Source organism: Felis catus, chromosome C1 (assembly GCF_018350175.1).
Source record: "Felis catus isolate Fca126 chromosome C1, F.catus_Fca126_mat1.0, whole genome shotgun sequence".
Classification (NCBI taxonomy): Eukaryota; Metazoa; Chordata; class Mammalia; order Carnivora; family Felidae; genus Felis; species Felis catus.
In genome coordinates, this window is record NC_058375.1 from 23641969 (window position 1) to 23668097 (window position 26129).

The following is a 26129-nucleotide window of genomic DNA, read 5'->3' on the forward strand; positions in this document are numbered from 1 at the left end:
CCCCAGTGTAGCACATTCATCAGTACAGAAGAGGATTTTAGAACTTCTGGTTCTTAACCCATTAATGCTGTATCTTGGAGAGTTAGTTTCAAGTGTCCATTTATAAAATGAGGTGAATGGGGATGCCTCGGTGGTTCATTCAGTTGAATGTCCAACTCTTGATTTCAGGTCATGATCCCAGGGTCATGGGATTGAGCCCCCTGTAGGGCTCCACACTGAGCATGGAGCTTGCTTGAGATATTCTCTCTCTGTCTCTCTCTCTCTCTCTCTCTCTCTCTCTCTCTCTCCCCCCCTCTCTCCCCCTCTCTCCCTCTCTCCCTTCCCCTCTCTCCCTCTCTCCCTTCCCCCCTCCTTCCCCCCTCTGCCCCACTTCCCTGCTATCTTTCTCTCTCTCCCAAATAAAATAAAATAAAATAAAATAAGATAGGATAGAATAAAATAAAATAAGATAGGATAGGATAGGATAGAATAAAATAAAATAAATGAGGCTAATGGAAGTCTTTTTCCATCCTAACATTGAAGTGAGTAATGGTATGTGGTGGAGTTAGGGGCACTGACTGAACTAGACATCAAGGGATTTAGGTTCTGTGCCTTGTGTTTTGTTTCCACTAGTCACTAACCTTTTTGTGCATCGGTGTCTTGAACTATAAATTATTAAAAAGCTACAATTTATTGAATGTACATTAGGTGTCAAATACAGCTGCGAGGCACTTTATGTGCTCATTTGTTATCTGCAGCAGGAAAGTGAATACATTTGGGAACTTAGGCCCCGAAAGGCAAGTCATGTTCAAGATCCCACAAGTCAGGAATGGCAGGGCTGGGATTGGAAGCCAATCGTTTGCTCCAAAGCCCATTCTCTTCCTACACCTGTGTTATTCTACCTCATCTGCAGCATGGAAACCTACCATGTGCGCTTCTGAAGATCATTCCCAGGAACAGATGAAATGTCAAATGTCACATTGCTTCTGTGTTAGAACTGTGTAATTAAAAGGAACCCGTGAGTAGCCCTAATGTAGTTAAGACTCACTGGGTTCAAATCCCAGCTGTGCTACCTCCTAGCTTTGAACACTGGGTGAGTCACTTAGTCTGTCCATGCATAAGTTTTGTCATCTATCAAGTGAGAATGGTAAGAGCACCAATATCATAGGGTATCACGAGGATTATGTGAAGCACCTTGAACAGCTTTTTACATGTAGTGAGCATTCAGTGTAGATTAGCAAAGAGCAGGGCTGCAGGGTTTGACCTGTTCATGCCCCTTCTCTTAGTTACTGTGAGGCTGAAATAGAGAGTACCCAAGATGAAACAACTAATTGAAGTCACTGAAAAAAATGAAGTTTATAAGATTGTATTGAATACCTGATAAATAATAGTGAATTAGGTGATAAATGTGGAGTGTAGTGACAACTTTAATCCCGGTCCACGGGTTGGAGGGTGGGCTAGAGGATGGATGAGAAGTAGAGATAGAGTTTAGGATAATGATTTATCCACAAAAGACTTGGAGACAACTCTTTTTCCCTGTGATTACATCTTTTTAGGTTCTGCCAGATGTGTGTATATTGGCTTTTTCTGTAGTTGTCTTGATAAAACCCAAGGCTGGTTTGGAGTGAAATCGAGCAGGCTATATATAGTCTGGTTTGACTCAAAGTTTAGGAAAAAAGGATGTCCTCCATAATCCATCCCAAATTATATAAGCGTTAGGATTGGAGGCCTCAGTCCCAGCTAATGGAAAGTGTGACTAGATTTTTTGCTGTTTGTTCCTTTTCTTCAAATACCTCCTTTGGGGATTTCAGTAGGTGTGGGACTTGGGCATCCCTAGATACTGTCATGCCATCTGACAACACTTCCATCTCACCGGTGTTCTTAACATGTTCGCACATACCTGCCAGTCTGAATTTCGTAAAGAACAGAAAGAATATTCGACAGAACATAAGTTTAGGCAGCTTTGTAGCAAGTCAGTGGCAAGTAGAAATTCAGGGAGACTAGGTTAAATGCCACAGAAGAGAGATTCTCATTTGTGTGACATTGATTCTTTTTTTGTTTTTTTGTGTTTTTTTTTTTTTTTTGTCTCTATAGGTTGCTATGGTGACAGACTATGGAGCCTTTATCAAAATCCCAGGCTGTCGGAAGCAAGGTGGGAGTTTATAACTTGAAATTCAGACCTCCCATTCCACTCTCTTCTGTCACCCCCACCACATCCTGATTACAGACGCTCATTTTTCAAACAGTAGTTTTCTTTTTGTCTTTAGTGTAGAGATAGGAATATAGACAAGTGATGACAGTCCATGTTTTCATAGGTCTTCACTCAGAAGTGCTCTCTGACTTGGTGGAGGGTGGGTATAGCTACTTGGGTTCACTTCCAGAACCAGCTTTTGCCTAAATTTCTCCTGTGACCCTAGGCAAGTCACTTGACCTCTTTGGTCTTACAATTTGGGGTAGGACAAGCTACTTACACTCTGAGGCTAACATTGTGAGTTTTCTAATATATGGCACATGGAATGAGAATAGTGCCATAACCAATACAAATTTGATATATCTATCTATGTATCTATATATATATAGAGAGAGAGAGAGAGGGAGAGAGTATATAGATACACATATATAGTGTATATAGAATATATGTTAGATATATATATAGATAGAGGTGTATATATATATATATCATGCTCTACGTTTTTTTTTTTGTTGTTTTTTTTTTTTTTTCAACGTTTATTTATTTTTGGGACAGAGAGAGACAGAGCATGAACGGGGGAGGGGCAGAGAGAGAGGGAGACACAGAATCTGAAACAGGCTCCAGGCTCTGAGCCATCAGCCCAGAGCCTGACGCGGGGCTCGAACCCACGGACCGCGAGATCGTGACCTGGCTGAAGTCGGACGCTTAACCGACTGTGCCACCCAGGCGCCCCGTGCTCTACGTTTTTAAAGTGATAGGTCTTTGTTGAACATTTTTTGAGACTCCCCTTCACATCTATAATCTTACTCGTTTCTTAAAATAATTGTGTTAAGTAGGAAGGACAAGTTCCACAAACTGGTGGTCTGCTTAGAGTGATTTAGCTAGGTAATGGTACAGCTGGGTCTAGAACCCGCACCTCCTGCTTCCTAGCCTAGTGGGCTTTCTGCCATATCACAGTGCTAGTACATCCAAAAACTCAACTTGCTGGTTCCTCATGCTATAATAAATTAAGGATTTATCGAAGATTTTAATGTAAAAAATATAACTATAAGGATATTATTAGAAGAAAATATAGAATGATATTTGACCGGGCACCTGGGTGGCTCAGTTGGTTGAGCGTCTGATTTTGCAGTTCGTGGGTTTGGGCCCCACATCCGGCTCTCTGCTATTAGCACGGACCCCGCTTCGGACCCCTTCTCTCTCTGTCCCTCCCCCCACTCTTGTGTGCACCCTCTTTCTCAAAAATAAATAAACATTTATAAAGAAAAGAAAAGCAGAAATTAAAAACAAAGAATGATATTTGACTACATAAAAGTGAAAAACTTTCTCTCAAAAATCATAAGCAAAGTCAAGTTGGGAAAAAGGATTTGTAGCACACATGGCAAAAGACTAATAAAAAAAGGAGTAGGACAAGGGGCCAAGAATATGGAAAGAATTCACGGGAGAAAGAATAGCAACTAATCAATAAATGTCTTAAAAGATGCTCATTCTCAGGATTGATTTAAAACTAACTTAGGGGCCTCCTGGGTGGCTCAGTTGAGTTGGTTAAGCGTCCAACTCTTGGTTTCAGCTCAGGTCATGATCTCACAGTTCATGAGATCCAGCCCTGCATCAGGCTCTGTGCTGACAGCTTGGAGCCTGCCTGGGATTCTCTCTCTTCCTCCCTCTCTGCACCTCCCCTGCTCACAAGCACTCTCTCTCTCACTCAAATTAAATAAACATTAAAAACAACAACAACAAAAAAACCTAAAACTGTGGCATATACATGCAGTGGAATACCACTTGGCAGTAAAAAGGAACAAGAATGAAGTATCCGTGATGCAATCTGAATCAGTCTCTAGGAAATCACGTTGAGGGGGAAAAGCTAATCCCAAAAGGTTGCATGCCTTACGATTCCTTTTGTGAAACATTCTTTTTTCTTTCCTACGGTGTTATTGAGATGTAATTCACATGCCATACATTTCACCCAAATGTACAGTTCAGTGGTCGTTTGAATATTTACAGTTTTGCAGCTACGATCTAATTTGAGAACATTTTCGTCATGCCAGAAAGAAACTCTATACCTGTTAGCAGTCACTCCAGATTACGGTCCCACCTGCCCCAGCCTTAGGCAACCACTAGTCTCCCTTCTTTCTTTATATGTTTGCCTAGTCTGGACATTTCTTGTAAGTGGAGTCAGACAACACGTGGTCTTTTATGATTGGCTTCTTTCACTTCGCACTTTTTCAAGATTCCTCCATTCTGAAGCATCAGTACCTTAGTTGTTTTTATTGCCGTTCCAAAATGTGGGATGTAATTAATAGCCAGTTCTTCAGCTATCTGATTGGTTGATTCTCTGATGCCAACTGGGTATCCTACAGTTCAATTCAGTTCTGACACTGACTACCCAGAGGTAGCGGCAAACTCAACAGTATTTAAGGGCTCGATCCCATAAGACTCCCCTCACTTCAGATGCCAGTTACAATTATTGAGTCCCCAGGTTACCCACACTTCTGTGAGACTTGGCTACATATTTGGATGTTCCCACACCACCTCCCCAGTTTCAGTAATTTGCCAACCCAGAAGCTCTCTAGACCTTATTGTTGAGGGTTTTTTGTAGAGGCTCCAATACATAAGCATAATTGATTAAATTATTGGCTTAACTCCATCTCCAGCCCCTCTCTCCTTCCTGGAAGGCAGAGGGTAGGGCTGAAAGTTCCAGCCCTCTCATCACAGGATTGTTTCTGGTGGTTATCAGTCCCCATCTTGAAGCTTTCTAGGGGCCCACTAATAGTCTCCGTATAGCATAAACTTGGGTAATGCTGAAAGGGGCCTATGAATATAACAAGATGCTCCTATCACTCAGGAAATTCCAAGAGCTTATGAGTTCTGTGCTGGGAACCAGAGATAAAGACCAAATGTATATTTCCTATTACACTATAGTATCAGTTCTCAAAATCCTGGCTGCAATAGTGTACTATAGTTTTGCAGAATGTTGCCACTGGAGGAAACTGGGTAAACGGTACCCAGGATTTTTCTATATTCTCTTCTGACTACATGTGAATCTAAAATTCTCCAAACAATTAAATTAAATTATTTATTAATGTTTATTCATTTTTGAGAGACAGAGCATGAGTGGGGGAGGAGCAGAGCGAGAGAGGGGGAGACACAATCCGAAGCAGGCTCCAGGCTCTGGGCTGTCAGCACAGAGCCCCATGCAGGGCTCAAATCCACAGACCATGAGATCATGACCTGAGCCGAAGTCAGACGCTTCTGAGCCACCCAGGCGCCCCTAAGATTTTCCAAATATTTTTTAAAGTGATTGCATTACACTGTATGTTAACTAACTGGAATTTAAATAAAAACTTTTTTAAAAAATCTCTGTTAATACCCAGTTTTGGAAATGGCTATTTCCAACAATAGTTTTACTCACCGTTGGGAACATAAATTGTTACAGATTTTGGCAACACTTATTAATAGTTTTTTATATACAATTTTTTTTTAATTGTAGGAAGAGAGTGTGAGTGGGGGAGGGGCAGGGGGAGAGAGAGAAAGAGAGGGGGGGGGAGAGAGAGAGAGAGAATCCTAAGCAGGCTCCATGCTGAGTATGGAGCCAGGAGGGCCAGGGGGTGGGGGGCGTCCCAGGATCCTGGGATCATGACCTGAGCCGAAATCAAGAGTCAGATGCTCAGCCAACCGAGCCACCCAGGCACCGCGCCCGCTAACATTTTTACTGTGCTTGCCCTTTGATCCAGCAGCCCCTTAGGGGATTTAGTTCGCAGTGTAGACTTAGATACCTGATGTACATCTGTGCAGTGGACTATGCAGATGATCAGAAGATTGATACTTTGATGCTGGTGCCTTCTTCATTTTACCAGAAAGGATCTGTGAAAAGTGTTGATGGCAACTCCCCGGCACCAGTGCCTGACTGGGAGCTGGTTGTAAGAAGCCCTCTGATTTCAGAGACGCCAAGGTGAGGGCAGGGAAATGCCTCTTAGAATTGGTGAAACGGGTGCATCCACTTTCCTGGGATGGTAAGATGTCCAAGCTAAGATGAAAACGCACGCTGCGGCAGAGTTTCCATGGTGTGCCCTGCCCCGCCGAAATTCTACAGCATGTGTCCACATGCCGATGCCGTTTTTGAACTACTGCATAGGTTTAGAAGGAAGCCTGGAAGCAGCCCCACAAACTGTTGACAACGGTCACCCCCGGAGGGTTCAGTTTGCTAGGGGAGACATGGACACCGAAGAGGGACTTTTACTTTGTGCAATTTCTTAACCCAGAATTTTTCTTAAAAATAAAAAGTCCAACCGCTGATCTTTGGATAATAAAGCCGTGCATGTAGCCTTGGAGACTACTGTGCCATGAATGGCATCGTGGAATTAGAAAGGGCTCCCCGATAGTTTCCAAGCTAGCAGTCAGCAGAGGATAATAAAGTTGCTCATTTTGTGTTGTCTGGGATTTAACGAGAGGACTCATCCCCATCTTTGTAGGCATGCCCCTCTTTTGGTCTGAAGACAGATCTTGTCAGTGTACTCACCATCACTGCAGTACCTACTCACTTGAGCATTTATGTGGCACCCTGGGGACTGTGTGGAGACGAAAGGCCTGACACCTCCCGGCAGCCAGGCTTCAACTCACTTGTGTCCATGCCCTGTCAGGGGATGCCTCTCATTGTCGCTGCCTGCCTACAAGTGGATCTGTTAGTCTGACAGCCGGTGGAGACAAGCCTCAGAGGGAGAGCGCGGGGAGCCAAGTAATTAGGCGGGAAGTCTCTAATCCTGGGCTTTTCTGTGGTTTTGCTGCGTAATTCCAGCAGTTGTATTTTAGCTTCCCTGCTCTCAAAAGGAGAAAATCATGAAGTCCCACGCCAAAAGGACTGAGCTATAAGATAATTCTGGTCTCCAGATTTTAATGTTCTGATTCAGGAAGGGAGACTCTAACTTGAGTTGTTTTTCTCAGCCTTCTGTTCTCAGAATTTTTGTCCCTACTGAGCTGAAGACCCCTTCCTCGTCCTCAGATCTAAACTAGATTTTCCCCTGGCTCATACTGTTGCCTGCTAGAACGATCTGTGATGATGGAAATGTTCTATATCTGTTTCGATGTGTTTTTCTGACACCAGCTAATTCTCTGGATTCCAACTGCAGGTGTCTTAATTCTGACACTACCTGCCTGGAGTTAGTGTGTCAGATCGCACAAGTTAAAGGGGCTCAGACTCACAAGACTGCCCCTACTTCAGATGCCAGTCGTACGTCCTGAGCCACCTGTACTTCTAATTGGTGGGCTGTGAAGCAAGGGTTCCCACGACCCCCTCTTCAAGTTTGATCATTTGCTAGAACAGCTCTCAGGACTCAGGGAAACACTGTTTCTTATGTTCCCCGGTTTTATTATAAAGGATACAGTCAGGCCCGGCCAAGGTATGGGGGTGGTGGGGGGCGGGGGTACTCCAAGCTTCTCTGACACAACACCCTCCCAACAAGCTGATATGTTCACTAACCTGGAAGCTCTCTGAGTCTTGTTTTAAGAGTTTTATTGGGCCTCTTCAGCCCCTCTCCCTCTTTCCTGGAGACCAGTGGTCCCAACCCTCTCATCATTTAATCTTCTGGAGACTTGCCCCGTTCAGAGACATCTAGAGCCCCACCCTAAATCACCTCCTTAGCAAAACTCTTCTGTGATCTGAAGGGGCTTATGAATAACAAAAGACTGTCATATCATTGGAGAAATTCCAAGAGTTATAGGAGTTCTGTGGAGGAATCAGGGACATACACCAAATAAATTTTGGTATTCTAGCACATCTGTGCTGGCCAGTAATGTAGCCACTAACTTCTAACTTTGTTTATTTAAAAAATGTTTTGGGGCGCCTGGGTGGCGCAGTCGGTTAAGCGTCCGACTTCAGCCAGGTCACGATCTCGCGGTCCGTGAGTTCGAGCCCTGCGTCAGGCTCTGGGCTGATGGCTCGGAGCCTGGAGCCTGTTTCAGATTCTGTGTCTCCCTCTCTCTCTGCCCCTTCCCCGTTCATGCTCTGTCTCTCTCTGTCCCAAAAATAAATAAACATTGGGAAAAAAAATTTTTTTTTAAATGTTTTAATGTTTATTTTTAAGAGAGAGAGAGAGGGTGTGTGAGCGGGGGGGGGGGGGGTGGGCAGAGAGAGAGAGAGGGAGACAGAATCCAAAGTAGGCTCCAGGCTCTGAGCTATCAGCACAAGAGCCCAACCTGGGGCTCAAACTCATGAACTGCGGCATCATGACCTGAGCCAAAGTCAGACCCCTAACTGACTGAGCCACCCAGGTACCCTAACCTTGTTTATTTTAATTTAAATTTAAACTTAAAACAGCAACATGATGGGACACCTGGGTGGCTCAGCCAGTTAAGCATTTGACTTCCGCTCAGGTCATGATTTGGAGTTGCATGAGTTCGAGCCCTGCTTCAGGCTCCACGCTGACTGTGCACAGCCTGCTTGAGATTCTTTCTCTCCCATGCCTCCCCCATTGTTCGTACGTGTCCGCGCTCTCTCTCTCTCTCTCTCTCTCTCTCCAAATAAGAAATTTTAAAAAGAAAGTGAAATGGAATAAATATTAAAAAAAAACAAAACAGCAACATGGCTAGCGACTATCATAGTGTCAGTGCAGCTTTTTATGACGTTCTTTTTTTTCCTACTATCCTTTGCCCCACTAGCACATGAGATTTGGGGATCAGATTGTTCAACATTTTTTCCTAATGTTTATTTATTTTTGAAGGGAAGGGGAGGGACAGAGAGAGACTCCCAAGCAGGCTCAGCCTTGTCAGCATGGAGCCTGACCTGGGGCTCGATCTCCTGAACTGCAAGATCATGACCTGAGCTGAAATCAAGAGTTGGATGCTTAACCGACTGAGCCACCCATGTGCCCCCAGCGTTATACTTTTTTTTTGTTTGTTTTTAAGTTTATTTATTTTGTGTGGGAGAGAGGGAGAGAGAACACCAAGCAGGCTCTACACTGTCAGCATGGAGCCCAGCACAGAGCTAAACTCACAAACTGGGAGATCGTAACCTGAGCCAAAACCAGGAATTGGACACTTAACCAACTGAGCCACCCAGGCACTTCCCAATGTTACACTTTAAAATGTCCTGCTTATGGTAGAAGCTCAAATATTTTTCGCAATGAAATCAGTGTGGCGAATAATTATTGACTTCCATTACCTGGCCACTATGTTAGATGTGAACACAGAGATAAGAGATAAGAAAACATAGTCCCTCCTGCCCTACTGTTGGTAGTCTAGAGATATGAACAAATTACAATGTAGCGCAACGATATAAGTGAGGTTGTGGTTATCCACTGAGCTGTGAGATATCCACCTGAGGAATAGTGGCTGTTCAATACATTTTATTAAATGAATACATTAATTCTAGTTCCAGCCCCACCATTTACTGGCTTTTGACTTCAAGTTGCTTTGGACTTGAGCCTTAGTTTCCTTATCTGTGAAATGGGAATGATGTGCCTGTTTTAGAGTTTCTTATCTGTCAGGATCATGTCTTGTCCTTGAATCCACAGTTGCCTGTAATATTGTGGATGTTTTCTAACTATTTGAATGAATTCATGATCCCAACAAGATAAAGGATATGAAAGCACTTTAACTTATGGGCTTACATTATAATCATAAACCATTGATTGGAGATAAGTTATTTGAAAATTCTAGAAAGGGAATTCATATCCCCCAAAGATAAAGGAGACCTTTTATTTTGACAGATTTTGGCTGCAGCTGTTTTCTAATGGTTTGTACTTTTCACCTCTTTCCTTTATTGCCAGTGGAAGTTGTGAAAGAAATTAAGGTTGAACAATGCATTTGGGAGAATATTTTCAAGGGAACAATAATAGGCTTACTCCTTTTTTTTTTTTTTTTTTTTTTTTTAAGATGGTGATTGAGATGCTAGCTCTTTCCAAGTTGTCAGAATTTTTTTTTCCTTCTTTTACCAGCATCTACTCAGATGGGATTCATTCTGTTCAAGTGTCATGTTGGGTTTACTGAACACGATGATGGACTTGATATGCCCTTTGGGCATTTATGGCTTCATGTCAGAAATCCAGGCACAGACTACTTCCGAACAACTCCCTTCCATGTAGACTGACAAGCAAAGCATACTTGTTTCTGTTCATTTCGGAGCATATGCTAAAGCAGAATTAGATGCGTTTCTACTACTTGTTTCTACTCTTTCTTTTTTTTTTAATTGAAAAGATAGCACAGATCATTAATAATAAATGGAGAAATATCAGTATGCTATAGAAGACCTGACAGACTCATAGTTCTTTTTTTTTTAAGCTTATTTATTCATTTTGAAATGAGAGAGAGAAAGAGCATGCGTGCGTGTGTGGGTGAGAGCAGGAGAGGAACAGAGAGAGGGAGAATCCCAAGCAGGCTCCATGCTCATCGCAGAGCCTAGACACGGGGCTCATGACCCGTGAGATCCCATGACCGTGAGATCATGACCTGAGCCAAAGTCAAGAGTCGGCTGCTTAACCCACTGAGCTACTACCCAGGTGCCCCACAGACTCATATTTGAATTGCAGTTCTTTCTTTATCAGCTTTGTGACCTTGGCCAGTATACTTCTACAGTATTTTCTCATGTGAACCTATGTCACAGGGTTGATCTAAGGAGGAAATGAACAAGTGAATATACTGTATATAGTGAGGTATCCAGCACAGGGTGAGGGGACCTCAAGTGTGTTATTTGGTGCCCTCTACTATATCACTTAATCTAGCTGTTGGTGGCTTATGTGGTTAGCAGTGAAACACCTCCCAAGAATGTAGACTGGCTTCTGAGAATGAAACCTAGTGATGGATTCCCCCACACAGAGGATGGGATTAGCCATGGATAGAAATATACCAGGCAATTGGCTATAAATCTGTGACCAGAGAGATGAGAGCACTCAAGACTTTGACAAGATAATTTGGGTGTGATTCCAGGGAAAAAGGATTGGAATGAAATTATAACTCAGGAGACTGAAATCTAATTGACTATCATTCTATGTAGGGGGAGATTATATGAGCAGGTGGGGGTTGTCAGCCTGGAACATAGTAAAAGAAAGTCCGAGAATCTGAAGATAGCAGTGTTTGTCTTACCTTATTTAGGGCAGAAATGAATCTGATGCCAGGAACTGGAGAGAGATGGATTCTTTTATGAGGAAGTGATAAGTCCATTAAACTTTTGTGGACTGTAAACCTATCTTAAAACATGTATCTCCTTTTTGTTCTGATTCTGTGTTGAAGCAGTTTCCAATCACTTACCTAATTTTTTAGGTATTTGATACTGGAGCAGTGGTGGGTAGTTTATGAGATGAGAACTAAGAATAAACAAAATATGTCCTCTGTTGTAAATTGATAAACTGGTGAATTGTGTCTATCCCTGTACCAATCACTAAGTTGACAATCTGGTTAATATATTTTAGTACATAAACATTTGTATGCTGAAGACTCCTACATATATTTGTATCTTCAGTTCATACACATCCTCTGAACTTTGATAGACTTACATATCCAACTGCCCACCTGACATCTGCATTCAAGACCGACAGCTAGACCATTTCCCTTGTTTAATTCACCCCATAAGCTTTTGGTAATAAGCCATTAATGTCTCAACTATAAAAATCCTGCACCTTAGCATAGCTTTTTATATTCCTCTTTAGTCTGAGTCTATATGAGACATAGTTTTACTTTGGTCATAGTACACATATCATTTTTCATTTTGCTTTTAAGATAATTTATGATTAAAAATATTGCACGCTGGGGTGCCTGGTTGGCTCAGTCGGTTCAGCGTCGGACTTGGGCTCAGGTCGTGATCCCATGGTTCGTGAGTTGAAGCCTCACATGAGGCTCCACGCTGACGGTGCAGAGCCTGCTTGAGATTCTGTCTCTCTCTCTCTCTCTCTCTCTCTGTCTCTCTCAAAATTAACTTAAAAAAATAAAAATACTGCATGCTTACTATAGAAAATTAAGGGGGAAATTTTTTTAAGTTTATTTATTTTTATTTTTTAATGTTTATTTGTTTTTGAGAGAGAGAGTGCAAGTGGAGGAGGGGCAGAGAGAGGGGGACAGAGGATCTGAAGCAGGTTCTGTGCTGACAGCAGAGAGCCTGATGTGGGGCTCGAGCTCACAAACGGTGAGATCATGACCTGAGCCAAAGTCATATGCTTAACTGACTGAGCCACCCAGGGGGCTTAAGTTTATTTAGTTAGTTTATTTTATTTATTTATTTTGAGAGAGAGCGAGAGAGAGAGCACGTGCATGTGGGTGGAGGAGGGGCAGAGGAAGAGAGAGAATCACAAGCAGGCCCTGCACCATCACTGTCAGCTATCAGCACAGAGCCCAATGCAGGGCTCCAACTCATGGACCGTGAGATCAGGAGCTGAGCTGAAATCAAGAATTGGGTGCTCAACCAGCTGAGCTACCTAGGCGCCCCAAGGGGGAAAACTGTAAAGGAATTATATGATACCATTACCACACAGAGACAGGTGCTATTAACATTTTGGTATATTTCTTTATTAGTCACATGTACATAAAATTTGACATACTGAGATTAAGATTATACTGTCTATATATATATTGTAGCTTTTTACACTTAGTGAACCTTAAACATTTCTCCATTGTTTAACATACTTTTGTAAACATTTAAATGACATTATTCTGTCATTCAGATGTACCACATAATTGTTTTAAGTTGTTTTCAATTTTTCACTACTAATACTTTGAGAAATACCTTATTGAACCAGGAGAGATGCCTGGACCAAAAAATATCCTACTTTGGGATCCGAGGGGAGGACAAATGGTTAGTGCCATTATTTCCTTGTTTGTGGTACAGACCTTCTGTTTTAGGAAAGGGGAAAAAAAAAATCTCTCAAGTATTATTAGGTTCAACATTAATTTCCTTCATAACTTTCATTAACAGAGGAAAGAAGTAAATTTTAACATGAGAGGACAGTTGCAAAAAATGTCAAAGGGAAAGGTTTCCCTTTCCTTCAGATCATCTGGATTTCCCCTCTAGACTTCCCAATTAGGCAGCTCTGCCCATTACACCATCATGGGGGAAAAAACACAGCTTCACAAATTTTATCCGATTTGGAGGTTATGTGATGTGTCTAAAATTAAAAACATAAGAACGTATAAGATGTATATAACACATTTTGGAGGCCCCAGAGTTCTTCATAGGCTATCAACCTCCAGAATGAGCCGACATAGGTAGGTGAGACCCAGTGACGGTGGTCAGAGCAAGCAGGGACTTCCAGTAGGAGCTCTAAGCAGAGGCCAGGTGCTTCGAATTACAGGTGTGTGCCTGCCGTGCCGATGACTTTGTGGGCACACACATGTGCAAGACAGCTTGAGAGAGAGAATACAGGCTAATAATTCCCCCAGGAAACTTAAGGAAGGGCAGTCATTTTAGACGTAACTCTTTGACTTACCGGTTTTTTCTCTAATTTACATTCCTGGTTTATGTTCATTCAAAATAATTGTATATTGTATCTATTTCCCCCAGAATAGAGACAATTTTCTTTATTGAAACACTTGAAAATAAAGAAAAAAATGAACGTGTAATCTTGTATACTAGTATAATCGTTGTTACAGCATTTTGGATCATTCTGACTTTTAAAATCTTTTTGAAGCATTTGTAGTCATACTGTATACAATTTTGTGTTGTATTTTGTTATTTACATGGGAAAATGCTGGTTGTTCTCAGTGCTTGACACAGAGTCGGCAATCAGATGTTTGCTTACTAAAGAATGAATTATGGATATATTTTTACATCATCTTTTGAGCAACATTTTTAATGGACCATTCAATGGCTGCACCCCAGTTGACTTAACCATTGCTCTGTTGTTGAATATTAGGTTGTTTCTAATTTTTTTGTCTTATAAATACATGAGTATTTTCCTGTCACTTTTCCTGATGCATATCACTTTTTCTGTGTATATGATTACTTCCTTTGGACAGATTCCCAGAAGTGATTATGGGTCAGATTAATTTAGAACTCTTGGTTGCAAGGGACAGAAACGGTTGAGAAGTGTTTTGACTCTTCCCATTGGGATGTGCAGGATAAGTCTGGCTTCCCTAGGGCTCTATCGGGTGCTGAGATTACACCCTGAGGGCTTGGTCTCTTACCTTTGGTCACATCTTGCCACCTCGTGGTTAATATGAGCATTGGTAAATTTTTGTAGTTCGTAATCCCAACATCCTGAAAAAGATGAATTGATTTAGCTAATGTCTCGTGTCTGTCCCTGAACCAATCAATTACTGTGGCTAGCTGGGTGAGGCATCTTGATTGACTAAGCTTGTGTCATGTGTCCGTAGTTGGGGGTTGTGTCAGCTTCAGGCAAATCACATGAACTGACCAGATTTATTTTAGAAAGCAGGGAAGGTGATGTTGGTTAATGCTTTAATAACTTTTTCCATAAAAATCTGAAGTTGATCTCAGAGGCATGAGTTCCAGCCCCACATTGAGTGTAGAGATTATAAATAAATAAAAACTTTCTAAAAATCTGAAATTGTCTAACAAAAAAAAAAAGAAAATAGGGAAGGTGGTTCTCCCAGGAAAGGAGTTTGGACAGACAGGAAAAGGATATCTATTACAAATATTTTATTAAATTATTTAATGACTATTATTTAACTTTTAATTTTTTTTAATGTTTATTTTTGAGAGAGAGTACGTGCGCACTCGCGTATGAGTGGGAGAGGGGCAGAGAGAGAGGGAGACAAAGGATCTGAAGCAGGCTCTGCATTAACAGCAGAGAGCCCGATGTAGGGCTTGAACTCACAAACCATGAGATCAGGACCTGAGCCAAAGTTGGACGCTTAACCACCTGAGCCATCCAGGTGCCCCTAACTTTTAACAAATTTTATTAAATGTTTTTACCACTCTCGATAGCGATTGCTAAATGATTTCTAAAATTTTATACTATCCCTAGCAATATTTCTTACTTGACTATGCTCTCACCAGTGAGTATTGTTATTTTCTAAATATTTTGCTAATTTAATAGGTTAAAAATAGCACCTTGTTTAGATTTTCTTTTTTCACTTATTTCTCATAATTATTTTCCATAATTGTAAATTAAATGGCTGCTTACTTTTCCATTTGGTTGATTTACCACGGTTTACCAAGCTAATCATTTAGGTTGCCTTATACGTTTTTAAAAACTTTTCTAGGTAATAATACTGCAGGTATTTTTCCATACCCATAGGTCTTTTGCCTTTATTGGGTTTTTTCTTTTGGAAAAATTCTAATGATGATATTCGTGCATCAAAGGTAAAAACATCTTGATGCCCTTGCTTTCAGAGACTTTCATTGACTTGTGTTTTTACTAGTGGGTAAGTGTGGTTATTGTATCACATGTTTGCTAACACTGAGCATTATTTTTTTAACTTATTTTTAAAAATGTATATTTAAAAAAAATTTTTTTGAACGTTTATTTATTTTTGAGACAGAGCATGAACGGGGGAGGGTCAGAGAGAGAGAGAGACACAGAATCGGAAGCAGGCTCCAGGCTCTGAGCTGTCAGCACAGAGTCCAACGCGGGGCTCGAACTCATGGACCGCGAGATCGTGACCTGAGCTGAAGTCGGCCGCTTAACCGACTGAGCCACACAGGCGCCCCAAAAATGTATATTTTTGAGAGAGAAAGAGAGAGAGAGAGTGTGTGTGTGTGTGTGTGTGTGTGTGTGTGTGTGTGCGTGCATGCAAGTCGGGGAGGGGCAGAGAGAGAGAGGACAGAAGATCCAAAGCGGGCTCTGTGCTGACAGCAGATAGCTCAATGTGGGACTCATACTCAAAAACCTCGAGATCATGACCTGAGCTGAGGTTGGACCCTTAACCGACTGAGCCACTCAAGCGCCCCTGAGCATTATTTTTAAAGAATATTTGTTGATTAGCTACAAAACATGATCCCACATCATCTTAATTTAAAGTTTTAAATTAACAGACATTTTGCAATGAATTCTCCACTCCCATTTTCTCCTTATCTTGTTATTTAGAGTATAAATACCAGATATACCCTGTGCTTTACTTCATTTCCTCTTGTGCCCAGGTTTGGTCCATCGAACTCACATGTCCTCCTGTCGCGTGGATAAGCCCTCTGAGATAGTAGATGTCGGGGACAAAGTGTGGGTGAAGCTTATTGGCCGAGAGGTAAGGTTCTGTGCAACTTTCATGTGGTGAGAAGGAATGAAGGAAAACTAGGGGCAAGATGGTGAATGTGTATATGTTATTAACTGTGGCTGATGATCTTATTTTTGAATCCTGCCGCTGAATTCTGTCCTGAATTGAAACCTTCTGGCCCGCTGTCCTGTAAACTCAGAAGGAACGTGGTGTAAACTGTAATAAGAGTGGTGCAATAAGTACACATTTACAAGACTTTCCTCCCTGAAGTTTATGCAAATGGCCGGTGGCAAGAAAAAATAAAAACAGAAAAGAAAAGAACCAAAAAGAGAGAAGGCAGCTTAATTGCTGAGACGAGTCTTTATCAAACTTCAGAGAACAGCTGCCAGGTACACTTCAGTTTGGACCCAAACAAGGGCAGACACAGAGTTTACCATTATTGATCCTAACACCTGGCACCGTGCAGTGTGAGGGAAGTGAGAAAAGTCTGAAGGACCCTGTTAACAGCAACTCCCTTGAGGGCATGTGGGCTGCGGGTGTGGGCAGCCTACAGGAGAAATGGGATCAGACGCTGAGACCTCCACCAGAGAACAGCCGGGGCAGATAGGGCTGAAAGAGACGCCATTCAATAATGTTTGAGTGCTTCCATGTACTAGTCTGAGGGATATAAGAGCGAAGCAGACATAGGTGACATCAGCTGTTATGGAGCTTATACAGAATGTAACTGGAAGACACAAACATTAAAATGAGCAAGCATATGTATAAAATAATTGTAAGTTAGGGGTGCCTGGGTGGCTTAGGATCTGAGCCCTCTTCAGATCCTCTGTTCCACCGCCGCCCCTCCCCTGCTTGCATGTGTGTGCTCTCTCTGTCTCTCAAATAAATATAAGCATTTTTTTAAAAATTGGAAGTTCTAATAAGTGCTGTAATGGGCTCAGGCAGCGTCAGAGGTAGATTTAGTGGTCAGGCACAGGCTCTCTGAGGAAATGACCCATGAGCTGAGACCTAAAGGAAAAGGCAGTGGCCACGTGAGAAGCTGGGATAAGCATGTTCGAGGCCAGGAGAGCAGCTGATGCAAAGACCCTGAAATGGAGAAGGGCTGCAAGGGTTGGAGGGAGCAAAAGAAGACCAATGTGGCTAACAATCACCTTCCTGTTTAAAGATGCTCTAAAAATCAATAAATAAAAATTTTTAAACAAAGAAAGAAAGAAAGATAGATAGATAGATAGATAGATAGATAGATAGATAGATAGATAGATAGATGCTCTAGACCAAGTCCAAAGGAGGATCTAGTCTAGTCTGGAGTGTTTCAGAAACCCATTCTGGGCTCATGGATCTCTGAACTAATCATTATGCTGAACTTGAAAAATGGCTTTTATTTTTCTGCCTGGCTACTTCCACAGGCCTTGAATTTCTGAGCAGCCATTTCTGTCTTTCCTCCCCAGAGGAACAAAAATAAGGTACAAACTGCTTCCTACAGTTATTCTGCCACAAGATCTATTTATTCTCATTAGTACTCCCAGTGTTCCCAGTACAGGACCTCAACCGTTAGAGGAGCTCAGTTTTGTTATGATGATAAAAGCTTTGATTCTTAGTTAGATAATTGTAGATCAGCAGTCTAAATGATGTACTCTTAACTTTTGGTGACTTTGCCTTTTGTCTCTTACAGATGAAAAATGATAGGATAAAAGTGTCCCTCTCCATGAAAGTCGTCAACCAAGGGACTGGGAAAGACCTTGACCCCAACAACGTTATCATTGAGTAGGTAAAAGGTTTGGAAAGGCTAAAATCCTTCTGCTTCTCAAACTAAAGAATGCTGTAGTGAATCAGACTGACCTGGGAACTCTACCATATATAGTCTCTGATATTGAGGAGTTAAGTAGCCTTGGTGATATTTGGATTTAGAGGTCTAAAGTGTAGGTCACACTGTGCTGTGTAGAGTTCGAGGATGGAATGCTAACATGCCAAGCTCCTAGCGCAGAAGTGCTCCATCAGTGGTTTTGTTTCCTTCCCCTTATTCTTTCTGCATTAGCCCTTTAACCAGTCAGCCAACAAGCATTCATGAAGCACCTGTTCCTTGTGTCCTAGCACTGGAGCTCAAAGAAGACAGAGACCATGTGGGAGGGTAGGGTAATCTAGAAGCAACACATCTTGGGATAACTGTGTTCTGAACACCACATCTTAGTTTTATTGGCTCTTCGGACCTTTCATTTAGGAATGGAAGATTTGCTATCCATGTAGGCTAATGTCTGGTGATACAGGGGAATTTGCTATCTGTCTCAAAGTCTTTCCTGAATATATGCCAGTGGGATTTCTGATTAGAGGTTCCTAGTTCCCTCAGGTTCCCTGAAGGGTTTATGAACTGTTTCCAGTATTTCAGAAAGCCAGCCAAATCATGCATTTACCTTCAGGTTAACCATACGTTAGAGCACCTGGGTGGTTCAGTTGGTTGAATGTCTGACTCTTGATTTTGGCTCAGGTCCTGATCCTAGGGTTGTGGGATCGAGCCCTGCATCAGGCTCTGCGCTGATCTTGGCGCCTACTTGGGATTCTCTCTCTCTCTTCCTGTGCCCCTCTACCCCACTCGCACACACGCTCTCTCTAAAGAAAAAAAAAAAACATTATTTTATTGCTTTTGATATTGTTAAAATAGCACATTGTTTATCTCAGGCTAATCAGGTGCTCTCAGTGGAGTTATGTTATTGATTAATTTAAAAAATAAAAAAATAAATGTTTGTGTGGGATCTTGGTGGGGAAAAGTTTGGAAACCTGTGTTTATAGTTCTAAGCAAAATCAGTTTGATGTTTATTTTGGAGAGAGAGAGACACACAGAGCACGAGTGGGGGAGGGGCAGAAAGAGAGGGAGACACAGAATCTGAAGCAGGCTCCACGCTCCAAGCTGTCAACACAGAGCCCCATGTGGGGCTTGAACTCACGAACTATGAGATCATGACCTGAGCTGAAGTCAGATGCTTAACCAACTGAGCCACCCACCCACACGTCCCATAAGCAAAATCAGTTTGGATACATAAGAGTTTTACCTAAAAGGGAAGGAATTGATTTTTATTGGATACATACTATGTGCCGGGCATTATGCAAGGCAGTTTACATACATTTGTGTATCTGATTCTCATAATAACCTCCAAATGGGTATTATCTTCATTTTACTTTTTATTCCTAGTTGTGGGGGGCGGGGTGTTTTTTTTTTTTAAGATTTTATTTTTAAGCAATCTCCACACCTATTGTGGCTTGAACTTACAACCCTGAGATCAAGAGTCACATGCTCCATTGACTGAGCCAGCCTGGTGCCCCTGGATTCCTAACTTTGAACTTAATGCTTGGTGATAAATAATTTGCCTGTGGTTAGTAGCAAATTATAGTGGGTCAAGGACTTGAATCTAGGTTTCCTTGACATTAAGGCTAATGCCTGTTTTTGACACATGATGCTTCTAGCTGTTGCATGTGACTTAAGAGTTTTTCCATATTTCTATAGTTTTGTCTCCAAATATTGACATTTGTAAGTCTGATTATTGACAGAATACTTTCCGGTTACAGTAGAAATGTTTTATAACTCAGAGCTCAGTAAGGTTATTTTAAGTTTGGCATTTACTTGGTTTTGGGGGTGTCCATGTTTCTGTGTGTAGGCTATTTCTAGTAATAACCAAGTGGCCGAACAGTAACTTGTAAATTATTTCTAGAATTGCATCCAGGAAAGAAGCATGGTATAGTGGAATGATAAGAGGTTTTAGAGTTCTACGTAAGGCAGAAAGAGTCCTAGTTCTGCTATAAGCTGATGTATGGCCTTGAACAGACCACCTTGAGTCTCTGAACCTCAGCTTCTTCACTATCAGTTGGAGAGAATGATACCTACATCTCAGAAATGATGGAATGATCTCGATACAGTCTTGTTTGTAAAGAGCCAGATTAGCATCTAGTTTATAGTAGAAACTTGACAGATGGTGGCTACTTGTAGTTATTGGGGTTTTTAAAAAAATTTTTTTAATGCTTATTTATTTTTGAGAAAGAGAGAGAGTGTGAGCAGAGTAAGGGCAGAGAGAGAGGGAGACAGAATCCGAAGCAGGCTCCAGGCTCTGCACTGTCAGCACAAAACCTGATGTGGGGCTCGAACTCATGAAAGAGATAATGACCTGAGCCAAAGTCAGATGCTCAACGGACTGAACCACCTAGGCACCCCTCTTTAATCTTGTTTAATCTTTATTTTTGAGACAGAGACAGAGTGAGAGCAAGGAAGGGACAGAGAGAGAGGGAGACACAGAATCTGAAGTAGGCTCCAGGCTCTGAGCTGACAGCACAGAGCCCAATGCAGGGCTCGAACTCACAAGCCGTGAGATCATGACCTGAGCTGACGTCCGCCACTCAAGTGCCTGAGCCACCCAGGCACCCCATTGTAGTTATTGTTTTCAAAGATCTCATTTTTCTCTGTGGTTAGCACACCTTTTCTTTTGAAAGAATATGTAAGACCCAGGAGAACAGGGGTTGCACCTCTTTCTTATCTCCCATCGTGCCTGATGCGTATCGCTCATTTAGCTGGGGCTTTCTTTTACTCATTTATTCAACAATTAGCTTAGAGGTTCGTGTTCTACATTAGGTGCAGTGGCAATACCAAGGTTTCTGCCTAAGGGCCTTAGGGCCTAGTGTAATGAGATCATTATGCAAATAACTTTAATAGAAGGCAAGTGGGATAAATGCCAAAAGAATGGATTAAAGGAAGAATTCTAGGAATTAGCTTAAAGAGGACAAGTTAGTTTCAGTCCCTGATGGTTAGAAGAGAGGTTGCATTTGAGCTAGGTCTAGAAGAATGGATACAATTTTGTCAGGCAGCAGGGAAGGGAGTGCTATTCCATATAGAAGAAAGGGGTTAAGGAAAGGCATGAGACAGGAAAACACAGGGCACAATTAGGAGTCTTGTTTAAGAAAAGAGGGGGGTCCAGCCACTCTGGAAGCAGTATGGAGGTTCCTCAAAAGATTAAAAATAGAACTACCCTACGACCCAGCAATTGCACTACTAGGCATTTATCCATGGGATACAGGTGTGCTGTTTTGAAGGGACACGTGCACCCCAATGTTTATAGCAGCACTATCGACAATAGCCAAAGTATGGAAAGAGTCCAAATGTGCATTGATGGATATATGTGGATATATATGGATATATGTGATACACACACACACACAGACACACACACACACACACACACACACACAATGGAGTATTACTCAGCAATCAAAAAGAATGAAATCTTGCCATTTGCAACTACATGGATGGAGCTAGAGTGTATTATGCTAAGCAAAATTAGTCAGAGAAAGACAAATATCATATGACTTTACTCATATGAGGACTTTAAGACACAGAACAGATGAACATAAGGGAAGGGAAGCAAAAATAATATAGAAGCGGAGGGGGACAAAGAGACTCTCAAATATGGAGAACAAACAGAGGGTTACTGGAGGGATTGTGGGGGGGGATGGGCTAAATGGGTGAGGGGCACTAAGGAATCTACTCCTGAAATCATTGTTGCACTATATGCTAACTAATTTGGATGTAAATTTAAAAAAAAGAGGGGGATGTGGTCAAGGTCTAGAATGTAGGGCTTGAAAGGTATGTTGGGGTCAGATTGTAGAGAGCTTTGACTTGACTATCAGCCAAAGAGTAGTATTAATTTTCTTAAAGCCTTTGAGGAGGAGTAGAGGCACCTGATCAGATTAATCTCCCCTCATGTCCCATTCTCTGACCTTGCCTTCTTATGCTCAATGTCCTCATGCTGTCTCCAGCCACCCAGTCTGTCAGCTGCCTTTTGTTTTTCATCAATATATGTCTTACATTTCGTCCCTTCAGTCCCAGAGTGTTAAAGTGAATCTGTAAGTGGAAAGGGTGAAAGACAGTTTCCAGTTAGGTTTAGCCAGTATAGCATAGTCTTTTAGAGGAGTATTTATGGGGGACAGCTGCGTGGGTCAGTCTGTTAAGCATCTGACTCTTGATTTTGGCTCAGGTCGTGATCACACGGTTTGTGAGTTTGAGCCCCGCGTGGGACTCCGCACTGACCGTGCAGAACCTACTTGAGATATTCTCTCTCTCTCTCTCTCTCTCTCTCTCTCTCTCTCTCTCTTCCTCTCTGCCCCTCCGCTCATGCTTTCTCTCTCTCTCAAAATAAATAAATAAACTTAAAAAAAAAAAGAGTATTTATGGTTCACCACTGTAGTTACCCGTGTGTATGTCTCCCTCTGCTGCTAGTCTGTTAGCTCCTTGAGGAGAAGGACCATGTTCTGTCATTTTAACGTACTTACTCATATCCCTAGTACTCGCACCGATGCCTACCACTTAATCGTTGAACTGAAAAAAAGAAAGTTTAATTCAACTATGTGCACTGGATGGATTGGAGGAGGAAACTTGGAGGCAGGGAGACCCGTGAGGGGATTATTACCATTTAGATGTGATGTAGTTAGAAGCCGGAAGCAGCGCCATGACAGTGAGCACAGAAAGGGAGATGTGGTAAATGACACGTTTGTTGAATTGAGTATTAAGTGGGACTTACGTTTGGCTTGTAGTATGTTAGGACCCACAGAATATTGGAATTGATTATAATGAGGATTTGTTTAAGCTGCAGCTCATAATCACTTGAAACTCAGCTCCGCAGATAAGGACATCTGAATGCCATGAAGTGTGTGACTTTCTCAAGTTATGTCCCCAAGATCCTGCCCTGGTTTTTAAGAAAAATGAGTTTTATTGTGGGAAGAATACTTACCATGAGATCTACCCTCTTAACAAAATCTTAAGTGTACTTATGGTATTGTTTACTAGGTACGGTGTTGTACAGCAGGGCTCTAGAACTTAGTTCATCTTGTTTAACTGAAACTTTATGCCTCTTGACAAGTAACTCCCATTTCTCTCTCTGCTCACCTCACCTTTTTTTTTTTTTTTTTTTAAATAAGTGTTTATCCATTTTTGAGACAGAAAGTGTGAGTGGGGAAGGGCAGGGGAGGCAGAGCTTCCAAAGCAGGCTCTGTGCTGAGATCTTGCATGGAGATCTGCGTAGAGATCTTGATGTGGGGCTCAAACTTATGAACCATGAGATCATGACTGAAGTCATGACACTCAACCAACTGAGCCACCCGGGCACCCGTTTTTGTTTTTGTTTTTTTAAAGATTTTATTTTTTTAAGTAATCCCCACACCCAGCATGGGGCTTGAACTCACAACCCCGAGCTCAAGAGTCACATGCTCCACCCACGAAGCCAGCCAGGTGTCCCCCTCACCTTGGTTTCTGTAACTCAAGCTTTACTCTTTGAAAGGACCCTCTCCCATGACCCATGCTAGACAGTAACCCCCTGTTCTTTGAGTAAGATTATCCTAGGGCAAAAGCTGGGGATTTGAGCAGACATTTTCAGAACTTATGACGCTTGTCTGCACTGTCCCACTAGGTAGCCACTAAGTTACGTATGGTTATTTAAATGTAAGTTAAAATTAAATAAAATTTAGTATCTAATTCGTCAGTTACACTAACCACATTTTAAGTGCTCAGTAGCCACAGAGATAAATATTAGTCAGCAGTACAGACATAAACTTGGAGAACTTGTCCATCATTGCATTCTGTGGGACAGCGGTATGCTAGAGAACATGCTTGCTGTTCAGATATCGGGAAAAGTCAGACATGGACTTTATCTTTGAAGTCCTGCTCGGGGTAGGAGGGTGAGCCAAAATGTAAACAAATGTAACAAAATGATCAGAGAGTAAACCGGTGTGGGAGCACAGAAGAGTCATTAACTCTGCCTGTGGTAGCAGGGAACATGTTAGAGAAGATGTATGTGAGCTGAACTGAAGAATGACCAGGACAGAATACGGAGTATCTCGGTCTTTTCTGTTTCCTCTCTTGAGCCTGCGTATCCCATGAAACTGTGAACTAAAATATGTGAGGTGGGCAGTTTTGTTCTGCTTTGATATGGTCATCCTGCATTTCTCTGGGTGAGGGGGTGTTTTTGGCAAAATATTTCTGGTTTTGCTGGACTCTCTAGAGACCTGGAGAATAGTTGGAAAAGCTTAGGTGAAGTCAGTGTTCAAAGTTAAAGAGGTTTAGGTAAAGAAAAAACATTTGGGGTCAAGACCACAGAAATTTCAGCATTCACCCATTGATGTGGTCGCTTGCTAAGCCTTGGGCTAAGGTGCTGGGAGAACAAAGACAAGTAAGGTGTTGTAGAAGGGGCTCACAGTCCAGAGAAGAAACGTCAGGGCATCAGACTATAAAGTGTGATGTGTGATGGGACTGAAGTGTGTTTGACTACAGTTTGAGTTTGAAAGAAAGAGTGATCAAGGGTAACACTCTGCGATCGAACATTCCTGAGTACCCACTCTGTGCAGGTACTGTGTGTTACAGTAAAGGCCAAAGAAAGCCATGACAGCTGGTAGGAGTGTAATTGGTAAACGCCACGGAAAACCGGCCGGCAGTGTCTGCTACGGCTGATGCCCTACAGCCCAGTGTACTGTTCCTCTGCTCCCTGGAAGGAGGCATTTCCCAACAGAAATGCGTATATATCTGTTCACTGAAAGACGTGCTAGAAAGTTCACAGAAGCACTGTTCCTGATAGAGACTACTCAGATACCTCTCGACAGCTAAATACTTTGCAGCAGTGAGAATTGGTGACGCCTAAGTGCACACAGCAATACAGGTGAATCTCCCAAACAAGTGAAAGAAGCCAAACAGAGAAGCGTCCGTACTCTAGGATTCCCTTCACATAATTTACAAAAATCCATGAAACTATGCTGTTAGAAATGAGAGTAGCGGTTACCCTTGGGGGAAGGCATGGTGACTAGCGGGGCTTTGGAGGTGCTGGCCACCTTCTGTTTCCTTGTCTGAATCCTGGTTTCCTGGGTGTGTTCAGATCGTGAAAGCCGGTCAAGCTGTATGCTTATGAACACCTTTTTGCACATATACCTTAGTAGTACCTTTAGAACTTTTAAGAAGCGCTACAGGAATGTGAACAAAGAGATGAATTCTGGCTGAGGGCTCTGGAGAAGACCTGATACAAGGAGAGATGGTCATTGACTGAGCCTTGAGATGTTTGGGGGTGGCGAGGTGGGAGGAGAGAGGGGAGGCAGCATTTCAGGGGGAGGGAACTGCCCAGGTGAGGGCAGCGAACCATCTGGAGAAGGCAAACTAAACCTGTTTGGCTAGAGCATCTCGTACAAGTAAAGAAGGGGCCAGAGAAGCAGGTTAGAGCCAGACTGGGAAAGGCCTCAAGCACCAAAGTAAGGGATTTGGACCTGATTTTTTAGGAAGCCTTTGGAGGTCTTTTAAACCCCAGGAGTGACCTTGTCAGGGTTATAGGGGGCTTAGTGAGGTGAGTAATCACAGCTTTATCCTCTGTGCTTCGGTGAGCTGAAGTTGTCTCATTCATAATTATTAATTCAGAGCCTGTCCTGAATGAAAAAAATCATCTGTTTCATGGCGCTGCTTTCACTGCTTGTCTCCTCATGCACGACGCTTTCCTTCTTTTTTCCTTCTACCTGCCAAAAAACAAAACAAAAAACCAGTATACGGCATTACCTTCTAGTATCTCTGGCACATCTCTTAAGAGGGCCGTCAGTCAGTGTCCTTTTCGTTACAGGCAGGAAGAGAGGCGGAGGCGGTCCTTCCAGGATTACACTGGGCAGAAGATCACCCTCGAGGCTGTCCTCAACACCACCTGCAAGAAGTGTGGCTGTAAAGGTAAGGTGAAGCCTCTGCCGTGCCAGTCCTCCTCTCCCTGTGATGGCCCCTTACTGGATGCGGGAGGCCGCCTGGTTTGCGTGTGGCTCGCCCTGCTTTTTAGTCTGGCGATGGCCTCACCTGCTCCTGCTGTTATTCCTACTAGAC

The 26129-nt window shown here is 42.4% G+C and overlaps 1 protein-coding gene across 7 annotated transcripts in view; it reads left to right on the top strand.

Moving 5' to 3' along the window:
• ZCCHC17 (zinc finger CCHC-type containing 17) overlaps nt 1-26129 on the top strand; it is a 61889-nt gene that overhangs the window by 14920 nt on the left and 20840 nt on the right. For all 7 annotated transcript variants that reach the window (XM_045035446.1, XM_045035448.1, XM_045035447.1 and 4 more), the window contains exons 3-6: nt 2074-2131; nt 16194-16294; nt 17934-18025; nt 25882-25982. In XM_045035446.1, coding sequence (XP_044891381.1) covers nt 2074-2131; nt 16194-16294; nt 17934-18025; nt 25882-25982 — 352 coding nt within the window. The remainder of the gene's footprint in view (nt 1-2073; nt 2132-16193; nt 16295-17933; nt 18026-25881; nt 25983-26129) is intronic.